The sequence below is a fragment of the Podospora bellae-mahoneyi genome, assembly GCF_035222275.1.
Source record: "Podospora bellae-mahoneyi strain CBS 112042 chromosome 1 map unlocalized CBS112042p_1.3, whole genome shotgun sequence".
In the NCBI taxonomy this organism is placed as follows: Eukaryota; Fungi; Ascomycota; class Sordariomycetes; order Sordariales; family Podosporaceae; genus Podospora; species Podospora bellae-mahoneyi.
The window spans coordinates 265,621-280,629 of NW_026946361.1; the positions used below are offsets into that span (position 1 = coordinate 265,621).

Here is a 15,009-nt window from a genome sequence, read left to right on the forward strand (position 1 = left end):
GGACACCAGAAGCAAGAGGCCTACTGTAATAAGAGATAAGATGTCATCCATATACCAAACTGACTAAAGAGGTTATTCTGAATCAACTAGAAAAGACGGTACCGGATTTCCATCCGTGCTACCGAAAGACTACCAGTTCCAGCATATGCTTTAGAGAAAATCTCAGACCTAAAGGTAAACAAACCCATCCATAACCATTCAGGCAAAGGAAACAGAGTTATCGACATCACCAAGCCCATCCAACTCATGCTCCGGCTTCTACTCCCCTAGGAACATGGAGCACGCTTCTGCTTCCGCATGTTCTGCCTCCGCCTGCAGAGACTGACGTATCTCTTCCTCACGATTCTGACCACCGGCTATGTCACACAATTTTGGTCACTCCTTTCCGGCTCAGGGTCCTCCTCATTTTTCTTGAACAGACACACTTTCTCTATACAATTCCAAAACTTCTCCCTCGGTTTCTCGTCCTGCACCCCCCTATCATTTTCCCGACTCAACTGGCCACATTCACACATTGGGTTCCCCTTCTTGATCCCAATTGTATTCGCCCACATGAAGAACCCCGGGAAACAATCCCGGCAACTGTAATACGGCCGGCCGTCATTATTATTCTGATTACCTACCTTTGTTGACAAACCTCAGCTTCGGAGGGTTTGTGCATTTCGTACAAACAGGGCCTCTCTCTGGCAGCACAACGGGTTCCTTCCGCCAGATACCTCTTAACGAGGTGAATTCCAAGCCGGGGGAAGAGGTAGGACAGATGGGTGGCACGGCAATAACTCCGACTGCCGTGAGCGCTGCCATCAGCGTGGCCGGGTTCCTTCCGAAGCCTGTCGAACGACGCGCTTCCGATGTGTAAAACTGTAACTGCCTCCAAGCGCCGCGATGCCTTGGCCACATTTCAAAGCAGGACTCGGCAGTGAGGCAGGTGGGCTTGTGGGAGCAAGGCCAGGGGAAGGGTTCATGTTTCTGGCGGGATGATCTCTGCTGGGGGTAGAGGCTGGTCGCGGTGGTTAACCTTGCTTTCGCCGTCATCACTGTCGTCACCCTCGCTGTCATCATCCTCGCTGTCATCATCCTCGCTGTCATCATCCTCGCTGTCATCATTCTCGCTGTCATCATCCTCGCTGTCATCATTCTCGCTGTCATCATCCTCGCTGTCAGATATATCGGATTCTGGTTCTTCGCGGACTGTGGTTGTGGTCGAGGAAGATGAGGATCCCAATGAGGTGCTACGAGAAGGCCTACTGCGTGCACGGGTAGGAGTTGGCGGGTCTGCTTCAGAGACGTCCTCGCGCTCAGAATTGATGTGTTTCCGAGTAGAGAGCGGTGTCAACACGCCGAGATCTTGTTCCTGGCGCTGTCTCGTGCCTCCTTTCGTGGGGGTCATAGGAGCTGCCTGGAACAGGGGCGGGGACGACTGCGTAGAACTGGAAGCTTGAGTAGCTGGCTCGGACAGGGGGTTTGACTGGGCATGGTTGGGAGCTCGACAAGCCGTCGCTGTTTGACCTGGGGGGGCGTTGTCTGGCGAGCTTCGAAATCCATGGTTAGGAATGATCCGCTGGGATTCTTTAGCTTTTTGAAAAGAAGAAAAGAGAGCTCCGGGGAACCTTTGGATTCGAGGGGGCTGGCACATTATAAAGCACACAACTGGCATGATGCAGGTGACTGGTCCAATCGCATAGAGTCCACCATGCAGCTAAAAAAACGCATCACTGACGCTGTTTGCTTGTGCCTGCTCGAGTCTGGTCACGGGTTTGGTTCTGGTGTATTTACATTGCCCGTTCTACTGTGAAAATTATCCAAGGTACACCATCATATCGCTTCTAGACACCTGTTCCCAAAGTCGCCTCAAAGCCTTCCCAACCTCTTGGTGCCCTACCCGCATGCTTTGGAACCCAATTCCACCACACACCACGCCCACCATGCCGCTCCTTGTCCAGGAACGCCTTATAACAATCAGCAAGACGTGCCGAGACGGTCTTACAAGGAGAGACTTTCTAGGTATTAAAGATATCGATTACGATAAGCTACGCTAGTTTAAACTCTAATATACTATTAAACGCTATTACTTGTATTAAATTCCTTCATTAGTATCCGATAAAATCCCAAACAGTTCTTAAGCATTTCAGAATAGTCAGAAGTAAAAAGGGGCACCTCGCCATTAAGCTCAGAACTAGTATAATAAAGGCTAAGTATTACGGTTGAGTGTGACGAACCCCTATCCAGAACCGGTGAAAGAGATACCAGTCGAAGGCGCTTCTGAGCAATCCTGGTTTGGTACGGTTAAACAGTGTACAATAAATGGCTTGTTTCAATTACAATAGTTAAAACACCAACGAATGTGACTTGAATTGCATACTGCGGAACTATCTTGTATATCGGCCAGTTCCTCCGTATATATATCCCAGTAGATCACCTGGATCACCATGCCAAGCGTGATCCTGGATCACTTTTCCCAGCGTAGGCTCACCATGGATCACGTGTGCCAAGAGTGATCCTGGATTGCTCCCGTCACCTTAGGATCACTTGGATCACCACGGTCCTGCGCTCCCAGGCGCTCCATTTCCTATTGGTTCCTTTAACAATTGGCTGGGCACGTCCCGTGCCCCGCATACTGTTCAACCTGCCCGTTGGTTTAACTGTGACACCTCTCGACGGGACATTCCTCTGGGAAATGTCCTTGGGCCTCATCGAGCTCCCACGGGGAGTTTCCCTGGGAGCCTCCCATCAAGACTCTCCTACTGGAAGGTAACAACAAATATACTGCGCCGATAGCTATTTAAGCCTATATTCTACAGCTTTCATTAACACCTATTTCAACATTATTTTCGATTATTTAAAAAATAATACATATAATAAAGACTAAAATATTAAGATTTAAAATAGTAATTTGGTTTAATTAAGAATCTTTGATAGCCTCGAAGTCTTGAGCAAAACAAAAATTCCAAAAATATAAGTAGGTCCGCACGATGTACATTTATCTATGACCTAATAGCCCGTAGCTTATAGCCTCAGGCTATTACCCAAGTCTTTCATATATCCAGTTAGCCAATACCGTTCCTTTGATAGCCGCAAAGCACTTAATTACCTACCTTACTTCCCACTACTAGTCCTCGACGTACAGGAAGATAACAGAAGGACCAAGGTGTGGCCGATTGGTCAGTTGACGTGTGGCAACCAGAACCTGTATTGGCAATTGTGGGTTGTCAGAGGATTGAAAAGTACCGGCAGGGCCACGCATCCGCCAACCCAGCTAACCATTGGGCTTTGAGAGATTCTACGGTCTGCGGGATGACCGACGAAGCTTACGTGAAAGTTGATCAACTGCTTCTTTGTGCCTCTTGGACTTGGCGGCTTCTGACTTCTTGATGTGTTCAAAGATGTGATCCAAAGTCAGATGATTGTCCTTGAAAGAAAGGCCGCTTTCTGGGTCAATGGGTTCCAGCCCATTCTACACAGCATCGAAACAAGGCACCGTCTTGCTGATGAGATTCAGCTGCCGCGCTGCACGCCTTTCTAGTCGCTTCGCTTGATTGGCTTGGTGCGCGATTGTACTGATAGAATGGGTGAAAGATTTCTTCATCTTCTGTTTTCCCGTCACGTTGGCCATCCAATCCACCACGGAACCCCCCTGAGTAAGATCGACCTGCTTCCAGTAGCCATCAGGATTCCTTGGGATGTCACCAAAAAACCGCCTCGTCTTGCCTCCTTGCACGGCGTAAAGAAACTCCATGTCCACCCAGGAATTGCTGGGTGCGATCGTACCAAGTGCGTAATAAAGTTGACCCGGTAGCAAGAGAGAGGACCCTCTCTCTCGATGTATTGGCAAAAGAGCAAATCATCATATCGCACGCAGACGATGAATAGACCACAGTGCAAGAGATGGGAACGATGAAAGCCGCGGAGGAACTCACCGAGATTTACCAATCTCCTGGCCTGTTTATCTTCTTCCTGGTAAAACAGGGCTTCGAAGTCTTGACGTACGTCGTAAACCGTGTTGAAGTCCGTCGATAAGATCTTTACTTCCTGATCCAGAATTTCGAAGGCATCAGGCGTGGCCGAAAAGAGTCTATGGATGTCGAAGAATGCCGAAAAGGCAAAGCAGTGAGTAAAACGGAAAGCGATATCATGATCGTCCCCACCGCTGGAGAAGATGCCTGCGGCTACAATGCCTCGTAGTAGGTCTTCTTCCACGTGCATGGGAGCGGCGGCTGATTGAGCCTCGTTCAAGAAGTCACGAGCATCCAACATGAAGCGACAGAGTGCGCCACGGCCCATTTTCCATTTCCCGTTGTTTGACATACCCGGCAAACTATCTTGCACCTGGAGTTGAGCCTTGCGATCGGATTCATGGCTTAAGCGAGCAAGAGTGTCGCTCTCAGGAGCCGAGAAGACAGAAATTCGTCTCTGCAACATGTCCTCAGCCAGCCACATGGTCCAGTCGGCAATAACATAGTCCTTTATCGAGCAATAAGTCCCGTTTCGACTGCCGCATTGGCAATGGGGTGGCCGGGCTTCTGCACGACGGAACCTTCTCTTGGTCGCAATGCATAGAATAGAGCTTTTCCAAAAGCGAAAGACACGACAAATCTCCAGAAGGGTACAAATCGGTGGCCACTTCCACTTCAATATCCTTGGCGAGTTGAATAGCTTTGTTTGATGCCACCGCGACCGACGTGAGATGCGCATCACTTTGAGATGCGAGGTTCAAAGACTGGCGACATAGTCGCGAAGGATCGTGGCAGTAGCGTGAATCGAGGCGAACAGGAGAAATGTGTCGAGATCAGATTGGTTGTCTTTGGCTTCGTATTGAACCTCCGTTGCGGGCTCCTGCTCATCGTCTTGACGTTCTGGAGAAACACTGACGGGACTCGCGGTCTTTTCTAAACCGGAACCAGACGTTTGAGAGACTGTTAGACCCTCGTACCGATTGGAAGACGTGGCATTGCTTCGCGATAGCCTGAGACTTCCCACCTTGGAAGTGACATCCTCCGTGTTTTGGTCGGCCGCTGGCAGTGCTTGTACAGTCTCAAGAACATCACGAACTTACTCAAGATCCCAAACACACGTGGCATGTCCATCGTTGTCCTTGGATTTTGACATCCTCGCCCAGATTGTCAAAAACATGGTCCGAGTTTTGATGGCATCGCGGAGCCGAGCGGGTAACGTCAATCGGTGCAGTAAATTGAGAAATGTCACAGCCCGCGCCTTTGTCTTGAGAATCAGCGATGGCCTTAGCCAGGGGGACAGAATCTCTCGTTTTCGGAATAAACTTGGTAACAGTCGAGCTGTCATGCTTTTTGAATAGGTGCCTGAGTATCTTCCCACCCTCTGCGAGCCAGGTGGTGACAATTTCGGTATCCCTCTTGAACTGTACATTGTAAGGAGGTAAAGTTTGGAGTTTGATATCCATGTTGCCCTGTCATAGAGCAATCCAAAGAGGAAAGTCGACCTTCGGTAAACTGGACGATGGTGGTCTTCATGTAGCATGACATATGCGCAAAGTTGACTGTTGCTGGAAACGGTGACTCATAAGTTGTCACAATCTGGCATGCCGTGATGGTGTTTGCGCCTTTCATCGGCGGCGTGGTCACAGATATGACTCTCTGCTCACCATCACAAACTCAATACCTGTCATCAAACATTGCATGCTCAGTTTCATGGTCTACCGAAAATTATAGACATGTAGTTCGTTGAGCAGAAAACATGATGGCCAGCCGCCTCTTCAGTAATTTCTTCCGCGCAACGGGTCATCCATGTACAAATCCGCATGCACATCCTCCTCGGCCTCGGTCGGCCGTCCTCCTGCCTCTCCAGCCCCCATCAGAATGGTGTGATGCATTCCCTGTGGAAGAGGATCGATGTCACCTCTGTCCGCAGCCACGTTGGCCTCGCTTTGCGTCGGGTTGACCTTGACCTCACTGCCAAAGACTTGGGATTCGTCAAACTCATAGTCGCTATTGGGAGTCTGGCCGTGATAGATCACGGTAGAGTAGAAAGAGCGTGCTCGTTCGTCAATGGGAGAGGCAGCAGACGAAGGGAAATGGCGGTTGGCAGTAGTACCGGTTGTATGTGTCGACGGCCCAAAGATGGATCTGTTGGAGGTGAACTCCATGTGTTGAGCCTGCTGATCCGAGGTCCGATTCAGAGACGAGGCCGCCGATTTGGCACCCTGGCGAGCCCCTTTGGCGCGGGAGGCATATGGCCTGATGCCTAGGGTCATAGTTCTGGAGACGGCGGGTTTCATTCTGATGGCGGCATGCATGACAGTGAATATAATTAGGTATATGCAACAACTAGTTGGCTGCTAAAGGGGAAAAGAAAAGGTTGTTTGCCGAGGTTCCTTGGCCTTCAAGTATCATGTCTTGCAAAGCTTCAAGACTCCTCGTCCGTCCATTTGTGAGCGCGGGGCTGCATGCCGCCGTGACGTCGACTTGACAGAGGGCTCGACCAATCCCCGGCAACGTTGTCTGTGCGGCTTGGTCGTTTTTTGTCGGCATCATGTCACCATGATCTGGTCGTGAAGCCGAGCATTTTCGATATGAAAACAAGCACTCATTCACTGCCGGGGTTGTATCGGGAGAAGCCGGTCGAACCCCGCATCCACTTGCAATGGTCGGCAGAGAGTTGTGTTGATGTCCTGATATTAACGGCGCAGCTACAGCGGGAACCTGGAATGGTGTGCTTGGCTTTTTGTCTGCTGGATAGTAGTGACCTCAGATAGAGGGGCTTCGAAAGACTTCTCAACACCGGTATACAGGGTATCACCAGTCTTCTGGTAACCGTTTCCTACTCTGTGGAACCAAGCTCGAAGTGCCGAAGCCATGTTTCATGCGCACCAGATCACGGAACCGCCGGCAAGCAAAAGCGGTCTTTAGCTCGCCATGTTTCCAGATATGCCTGTCCAATCTGACCAACCAGGAACTCCTCATCCTGCTGGGTGAAAATTCACATCGACCGCGGACCATAGAAAAGACTTGGGCGTCGCGCGTGTAACGTGGATATGCACAGATCTTCAGGGGCCTCAAATGCGGAGCCGGAGCTGTGCTGGGCAGCGATCGGCACCAGGTCCCAGAGATCGGCCCGGCGATCGCCTCTCGGCAAGGGACGAGCGAGTGAGGAGCGCGTTAAGGTGTCACCGTGTTGCCCTTGGGAATGGTTACGCCAGGGAGATGAAACGCGATGACCCTCTTTTGCCCAGACAAATGAAGTCATTCCCAGGGACCGAAGCCAGGGAGTCTTGCGTGGGGTTGGTGTTGGGCACACGCAGGGCTGATCGCATGCCAACTTGCGAGATTCCCATATGAGAGAAAAGTCTGATATGCCCCCATACTTTTGGTCTCTTTGCTCTTTCTGGCCAAAACAACCACCGGAAACACTCGCAGCAAAGAACGACCATGTCGGCCACAGTCCTCATCGGGCAGGCTCCCACCAATCTTGGCCCACTAACCACAACATTCACACCACCGCCAGAATGCACAGTAGCAGTTGGCGCAGGAAGGGGCGGGTTCCTTGGGGACTTGTTCGGGGGAGGGGATGACAAGAGTATTGCATATCTGGGACAAGCATGCTCTCGAAATCGAGCTGTTGATGATACAGCATGTTGGCCAGCGACCTCAGAGGGCGCAGAGTCAAAGAAAGCGCCATTGAACGGGTGGGGCTTCTACTCGCCGGGCCTGCATTGCCCAGTGGGTTATGCGACTGCTTGTGCGGCAACAGGTGGAAGTGGTGGGGGGTCTGGATGGCCGGTCCAATTCAGGCTTCTCGCCGGAGAAACTGCTGTTGGCTGTTGCCCCAGGTTAGTATTCACAAAGAGAATATTGGTATCAGCATGACTGACCTGGGTAGTGGGTATGGTTGTGCCAATATCAACGGGCAAACATGCACCCTGGTGGTGACATCGTCGACTATTCCAACAGTCACCTGCGATGGCAGCAAAAGCCAAAACTTTGGCTTTCAAACCGTCCCAGACCCTGAAGCATCCATCACAGCATTCAGCATATTTGCCCCCATGATTCAGATCAACTGGCAGAGCAGCGATCGGCCAGCCACCACCACATCATCTACCGGCACTGGGTCAACAGCGTCCTCCACCAGACCAACAACAACAAACCCCCTAGCCTCGGCATCTGGCACCAAAGTCATTGACACAGAGGACGAATCTGCCGAAGAGACGCTTGTGCTCGATGATAATTCCCAGGCGACTGGGACAGGAAGGGTGCCAACAAGGACGCTTGAAGCTCCGGGATTGGCTTCGGATGCAGCTGATGCAAGCTCTGGCGAAGATAGCGAAGGGTTGTCATCGAACGTCAAGGTTGGACTTGGTGTAGTGGGAGCTTCCGTGGTGCTGTTGGCTTTGGTAATTGGGCTGTTTTGGTGCTGGAGGAAACGAAAGAATGCTGCAGAAGAGCAGGAGCTCGATCGGCTGTATGGGCAAAAGACTGCGACAGGTTCGACCAGTGATTTGACCAGAAGCGACGAGATTCCTGGATGGTGTCGAGGACAGCGTTTGGCAACGCCGACGCAAAAGGAGCCATTTTTCAGGGAAAGTCTGCGAGAGATGAGGATGCCGGCAGATCCATATCAACATGGAGGGTCGCCATATTTTCGGGACCCAGGATATCGTGTATAAGTTTCATGTAGACCTCGCAGGTTAAGTTGTTGCAATGCAATGCCATCTCATTCAAAAGAACAAAATGATTGAACCATTGCCAAGGCAGACATGTAGGGCTGCACGGACCATCTCTAACACGTGCGTCATCGCCAGTGGGTGCCAAGAGACAACCGCCGGCAACATGCAGAGAGCTCCCAATGGCCAGCCCAAGCGTCCATCCCATTGTTTCAATGGGGAGAATGCGACGAGAAAAACAGACGCGCGTGTCATGCTAAGAAGCAATTTATTTTCCTTTCTTTAGTTTCACCCAGTTTCTGCTCCTTGTTTTCGATATGAAACCATGTCCGCCGAGTCCACGCGCCCCCTGCTGTTGCCCCAGAATCGCAAACTCCGTCATCTTCGAGGCATCTCGCTGAGAAACCTCGCCTTTACACGACCGCGCGGCCGAACCATTGACGATGCTGCTCTTAACAAGAGCCCTGCCAAGCTCGAGTCCCTGCGAAATTCACCCCAGATACACCATGCCCTCTCTTCGGAACAGCTACGACCAGGTCCAGGGCGGCGGAGGAGCACCAACCTTGTTGGTGCCAGTCCAGTGACGAGGCAGAAACGAATCGAGGATACATTCGACAGCAAGCTAGCCGACGCATTCTTCTCCCTCCATGTCGAAGGAGAGGAAGAGCCCGTCTATATCAGCGAGGTTGCCGAGAGGGCTACAGTATGTTTGTTTTACCTTCAAGTATTGACGATCCAATGGAGGGGTAGACTGTTAATGCACCGGGCAGAATTTTAACTTCAGCTTATTCGAACTGTCTGAGCTGGACTCGACCATTACCCAGACCCCGAGAGTCATCATCAAGATATGGACCAACAGACACGATACATGGAGCTTGCTGCTGGAGGACGATGTCGACCTGAGGGCGCTCAACTGGCTGGGCACCATGCAGAATGTGCACTTCCCACCGAACAGCCTGGTCTTCTACATGGTTGACGGCATCTACTCGCTCGAACTCTCCAACAAATACCCCCCACCAAAGAAGATGCCCCCGACACCCACGTCGTCGTACAATGCGCTCATGCGCCTAGCAACACTTGACAATTCGATCCAAGACGCTCTAGCCACCCGCCAGTCACTCACTCGGCAGATTAACGACCTCCTGGCCAAAGAGACCCCCAACCAAGTCCCCGCAGCCCAAGACTCTCTCGCCCTCGCCGAGAAATATCTAGCGGTACAGAAACGCACCGTTGAAGCCTCCAAAACGCGCAACCAAGAGCTTCGCGCCTCAATCGAAGCCCGGCGGTCCGCCATTGCTGAAGGCAGGGCCCTCCAAGAAAGGGCCGAGACCGACGTTAACAACGCCACCGAGAAGCTTGCCCACTCCAAGACACTCCTTGCCAGAACAAAAGAGCAAATTCATGGCCAGCGCCGGCGCATTTGCGAAGACCTTGACAGGATCTGGCGCATCAACTCTGTCTCCACTCCTGGGACACCTCCCTTAACATTTACCATCTGCGATTTGCCGCTCCCCAACACGATTTACGACGACGCACTCCTCAAAGGAACTGGAAGCGATACCCTCAGCGCTGCGCTGGGGTATGTAGCCCAGCTGACAGACAACCTGCAGTGTTACCTGGGTGTTCCACTGCCCTATCCCATCCGGCAATACGGGTCTCGGTCAACCATCCGGGATGAGATTTCGCAACTACCAGACACACAACGAGATTTCCCGCTCTATGTTCCTAGGGGAGGGTCAAGCGCGCAATACCGTTTCGACTATGGGTGGTTTCTACTCAACAAGGATATCGAGACGTTGTGTGTCAGCCAGGGGTTGAAGGTTGTGGACATCAGGCACACGCTACCGAACCTGAAGTATCTGCTGTATGTCTGCAGCGCGGGTACGGACGAGATACCAGATCGGAAGAGAGGCGGAGTCAGGGGGTTGTGGGCGGGACGGTATAGGAACTTGACGGTGGCGGGGATGACAGCAGATGATGAGGCGAGTAGCTTTGGAGGGAGTAGGAGGGGCAGCGATGCTAGCAGTGTCGTTGGTGGTATTGGGCAGAGGAGGGGCGAGGATCTGAGGGGGAAGATTATCGGCGGCAGTACCGGGAACGGGGGTGTGGCTGGGTTTGAGGAAGCGGAGGTCAAGATGACGTTGCGGACGAAAGGGATGAGGGAGAGTGTTGCGCGGTAGAGTTTTGTCCTACAGGCGCGTTTAGCATTATCAGCAACTGGCATGGATGGGTATCATTAGGTTGTTTTGCAGCTTCAAGAATTTGAGATACCCCTTTTACTTGGTACCATTTCTCAAAAGAAACTACATCTTGTTGCTCCTATCGACTACCAACCCCCACCACACATAAAAGCCCATTGGCTGAAACATTTATCTACACAGCCTCAAAAGTCTGACTGCCAACATAAGAAGTAGGGTTGGGCTGAGCAACCCAGTCGGCCGCGGGGCTGAAAAAGTCCAAGATCACCGAGGTCCCGACGACGTGAACATCCGACACCACGATCCGGTACTCGTTGAACGGGGTCTTGTTCCACCGGAGGAACACGAGAGGGTCGCTGCTCGAGGTCCAATGGCCAGAGTTGGCGGGGATGGTGCTGCCCGAGGTGGTGTGCGAGAAGTTGACGGTGATGTTTTCGGGGAGGAGGGTTAGGGTGGCGGCGTAGCCGGGGAGTTTGTTAGTCGGTGTGGAGGGGGTGAGAAAGGGGGGTTGAGGACTGACGAGCAGGAGGTGGAGGTGCAGGTTGCTGTGAACTTGGAGAAGCGGGCAGAGGTGGAGTGGCGGGCTTCGATGGCGGCCGGGGCGGGAGCAGGAGCAGGAGCCGCGGTGGTGAGGGTGGTGAGGAGGGCCAAGGGGGCGGTGGTGAGGAGGGTGGTGAGCTTCATTTTGAGAGTTGGAAGTGAGCAAGTTGGTTGTGTCTGTTGGTGATGAGGATGGTAAAAGAAAACAGAGGTGTGGTGGGGGAACATGGCCTTCTTATAGAGGGATTTCTTCCACGCTTTTCTCTCCTGAAGAGGTTATTTGTCATTGATTCTCAGGGGATGCCATGTTGACGCTTGGGGAGCTTCAATAGTGCCATGTAGCCTGTTCCTTTGTAAGGGTGTTGCATGAGGCTATCCAGGTGGCCTGCCTCACGAGTCCATTGTTTTGCACGCAATGCAATCCAGATCACGCCCAAGTTTGGTACGACATGCTCATTCGCACTTTGCCCCTGGCACTATGCTACATATAGGAGTCCTGTTTTGGTTGGTAACTGGGCTAACCTTTGGCAAGACCGTCTGCTCTCGAAACTTGAATATGAGGCAGCTCCCAGCACAACTGGAGTCAGTCCAATACTGCTGCTAACGGATCACTCGAGCAACTTGACGGCGTCTCTCCGAGTGTTGCTCTGTTGTCTCATAGACTGTCCCTCAAAATGGTGAATGTGGTAGTCCCCCATACCTATGCGATAGTCTGACATAACTGTGTGACCAAAACGCTTGGGTCGACCTCCTCTCAGTTCTAGCGTGACTCTGCCAGCTTCATGTTTAGACATCTCACCGTCGGGGAAAATGTAAGACAAGGATGGCAAAAGTCCGAACCTGTCACTCACAGAAATCTCTAGCTTGGAAACGTCTAGTGTCAGCCCCAGGAAGGCTCTCCGGACCAATTCAAGTGTGGCGGACATGTAAGTCATGATCCTACCCGTCAACTTGTAACTGACAGGTTCTAGTGGTCTTTCGAAAACCAAACAACCCACCGCCACAATGACACACCGAACGGCATTCAACTTCCACCGAGAACCCGAAGAGCATGAACAAGAATAGAAAAAATTTGTCACCAAAGTCACTACTACTCCTTTGTGATAGTAACCCTCGTATCAACTCTAATCCTGTCATCCGGCACCGCAGCCCCAGGACTTAACCTGCCCGTCCTGAGCATATAATCCATCCGAGCATCCTCCCCCGGCCGACTCCTGCTAACCAGAGACCTCAGGCTGACAGGACTAGAACTCAAGTTTTTCCCCTCAACATCCACTGCCCACCCAGAATCCGTCCCATCCCTAATCTCCACATACCGATCATGATTCCCCCTCACCCCCATCGCTCCCCATCCACCACCCCAAGCCAATGTTTGCTGTTCCTCCTACTCCCTCCCTTTTCCTGAAAGTTCTCCGACTCCTCCCCCGACGACCCCAATCCCTGGAATCCATACTGCAAATCCGTCGGACTGGCCAACGACCCCAAGTCATTCCGCACTCCCTTTGACGGCCTGCTCCCAATCGTAGGAGGCCCTCGTCCGTTGATCCGCCCCTCCGCGTAATTATAATACTGGTTGCTATCCCCCGCACCACTTTGCCCATTCGACGATCCTGATGCCCTCGAGCTGAGAAGCCCAGGGAAGAACTTGGCGATAAAGGTTTCAACGTCATGACACAGGCGCAAACAATAGCACCGTTAACCTCAACTGCGGTAAGATAGCTGAGCTCGGCAGCGGCGTAGGTGAAATCAAGGTCGGTCTGAACCCGAATAAGCTGCATCAGTCGAAGGATAGAAATAAAACAGACCAAGAACCCAAAACCAAACACCCCGACAATGCCAGCTTCTGGCGGCGAGGGAGGCGGATGGACCAGACAACCGGCATGGGCAACAAAAAGATCAAAAAGTCAGTCACTATTTCCCCTTGTTAGCTGTCTCTCCCCGAGAGATGAACCCAAGGCAACAACAAACCCATATGCATCCCCGTATTGCTCCACCAAACACTCTGCGCATGGCAGTACTTTTTCTCCACGGTAAAATCCCAATAGCTATTCAGCGGTATACACGCCGTAAACGTCGCCAGCGCCATGAACAGGTGCGTGATGATCACAATCCCGAGCAGGATCTGCCCCGCCAACCTCGCCCACTTGAAGGTGAACAAATGGATATACAGCAGCAGGATGCTGATTTTGGAGAAGCAAAGCGTGATGAGGTAGAACAAGATGCAGTACCAGGCCGCCCGGCCCCAGGCAATCGCCGAGGGGGTGTCGTTGGGGTCAAGATCCCAGACGTGCTGACCTGCGCCGTGTGTTGCTTGTTCAATCACCCCTCCGCATGTTGCGCCAGCGAATATCTGATCATGGCTTGTGTTAGAAAGTGTAGCAAAATTCGCACAAAGCTAGACGTGAAAATACCAAGGCAACAAGTATACTCCAGTCTGAGCCCCCAATCACTTTGATCAGGACCCCTCTAGTGTAAAATCGGAGGGCCACAAAAAGGGCTGCGATGAACCAACATATCGAAGCCGAGGCAATGATATTGACCATAAGAGAGTCATGGGCTAGACCTGCAAAGTCGACTACTGGGGCCCCTGGCGGCGGCGGCGGCGGTGGTGGTGAGGATGATGATGATGATGATGATGGCGGAGGTGGAGAATCTGGTGAGGGGTTGGGTGGTAATGTGGTGGCGGTGTCAATCATGGTGATTGACGACTATGTATGGTAGCAATCGATCCAACTTTGTCCTGCTATTCGCCCTGGACGCTCCAACATAGTGTTGCAACCATACACACTAGGAAAGCTTCAAGTCCCGACGGGTGGTTTGACAGCTTCTTGGTTGACCTTAGCTTGTGGGATAGGGTAGCCGGGGAGGAAACACAAAACGAATGTCGGTTTAGAAAGAATGAAGCAAAAAAGGGTCTGAGCTGGGGTAAATTTGGCTCCTATCTTAGCTGACTATATACCAGACACGGATACATGAACACGGCATCGGGCTGGGAAACTTGTGCATCTGGGGTAATTAAAAGACGAGATGGAGGGTTCTGTATCCGAATATGCAGCTGCGGAATGAAGAGTCTGGGGTCGAGCAAGCAGAAGCGGGGCAGAGCAGGCATACCGAGAGGTATCTGTCAAATGGCAGAGACGGGAACCGATGCGACGTTGTCTCGGTTGGGCCAAGAACTTCTTGGGGAGAGGAAGCTGAAGTTCGGGTCTGCCTCAAGATATAGCTTCGGCAATTCTTATGCTTGGGCAATAACGAAGATGCGCACGGACAAGGACGGACGGCAGCGAGATAGTGGGTTGGGCATGTTGCATGGGGCAGCAGTTTGGTACTGTTGGTGCCTGTCAGCGCTGTCAGCAAGCCCCGAACCAAGGTGTAAGGGATATCCAGATATGGAGAGACCGGATGGACGAGATCGGCGGCGGTGGAAGCATATGGGATCGCGAGATTGCAAAAAGATCGGATGACACTTGAGCCAGCGCAGAAGTGCAGGTTGGATCATGCGGCTAAGACATGACGTTTCAACTGTTCAGGGCCAGGGAACAACGGGGGATCTGAGGGTCCGTTGCACAATCGACATTGCGAGGATCTCATCTGAAAGCGACGGAACAGGGTAACTTAATAGAATGAGGAATGGTGCAT

The 15,009-nt window shown here is 52.0% G+C and overlaps 5 protein-coding genes across 5 annotated transcripts; 2 read left to right on the forward strand and 3 right to left on the reverse strand.

The window, feature by feature from the left end:
- Positions 1-5,728: 5,728 nt before the first annotated feature.
- Positions 5,729-6,268, reverse strand: QC761_100200 (uncharacterized protein; the record flags this gene model as incomplete). Its single annotated transcript, XM_062873265.1, has 1 exon — positions 5,729-6,268. One exon carries the CDS (start codon positions 6,266-6,268, stop codon positions 5,729-5,731), a length of 540 nt encoding a protein of 179 aa, XP_062735927.1.
- An 860-nt stretch (positions 6,269-7,128) lies between these two features.
- Positions 7,129-8,717, forward strand: QC761_100190 (uncharacterized protein). Its single transcript, XM_062873264.1, has 2 exons — positions 7,129-7,801; positions 7,852-8,717. The coding sequence occupies exons 1-2, from the start codon at positions 7,401-7,403 to the stop codon at positions 8,633-8,635; spliced, it is 1,185 nt and encodes a 394-aa protein (XP_062735928.1). The 5' UTR covers positions 7,129-7,400; the 3' UTR covers positions 8,636-8,717.
- Positions 8,718-8,821: 104 nt separating this feature from the next.
- Positions 8,822-10,949, forward strand: QC761_100180 (uncharacterized protein). Its single transcript, XM_062873263.1, has 2 exons — positions 8,822-9,335; positions 9,403-10,949. Exons 1-2 carry the CDS (start codon positions 8,958-8,960, stop codon positions 10,810-10,812), a joined length of 1,788 nt encoding a protein of 595 aa, XP_062735929.1. The 5' UTR covers positions 8,822-8,957; the 3' UTR covers positions 10,813-10,949.
- A 56-nt stretch (positions 10,950-11,005) lies between these two features.
- QC761_100175 (uncharacterized protein) lies at positions 11,006-11,598 on the reverse strand (the record flags this gene model as incomplete). Its single annotated transcript, XM_062873262.1, has 2 exons — positions 11,006-11,294; positions 11,351-11,598. 2 exons carry the CDS (start codon positions 11,596-11,598, stop codon positions 11,006-11,008), a joined length of 537 nt encoding a protein of 178 aa, XP_062735930.1.
- A 1,104-nt stretch (positions 11,599-12,702) lies between these two features.
- Positions 12,703-14,854, reverse strand: QC761_100170 (uncharacterized protein; the record flags this gene model as incomplete). The annotated part of the gene is made up of 7 exons (XM_062873261.1): positions 14,770-14,854; positions 14,482-14,708; positions 13,782-14,285; positions 13,339-13,720; positions 13,190-13,281; positions 13,071-13,127; positions 12,703-13,014 (listed from the first exon to the last, which is right to left on the reverse strand). Exons 3-7 carry the CDS (start codon positions 14,064-14,066, stop codon positions 12,703-12,705), a joined length of 1,128 nt encoding a protein of 375 aa, XP_062735931.1. The 5' UTR covers positions 14,067-14,285; positions 14,482-14,708; positions 14,770-14,854.
- Between the last annotated feature and the right edge of the window lie 155 nt (positions 14,855-15,009).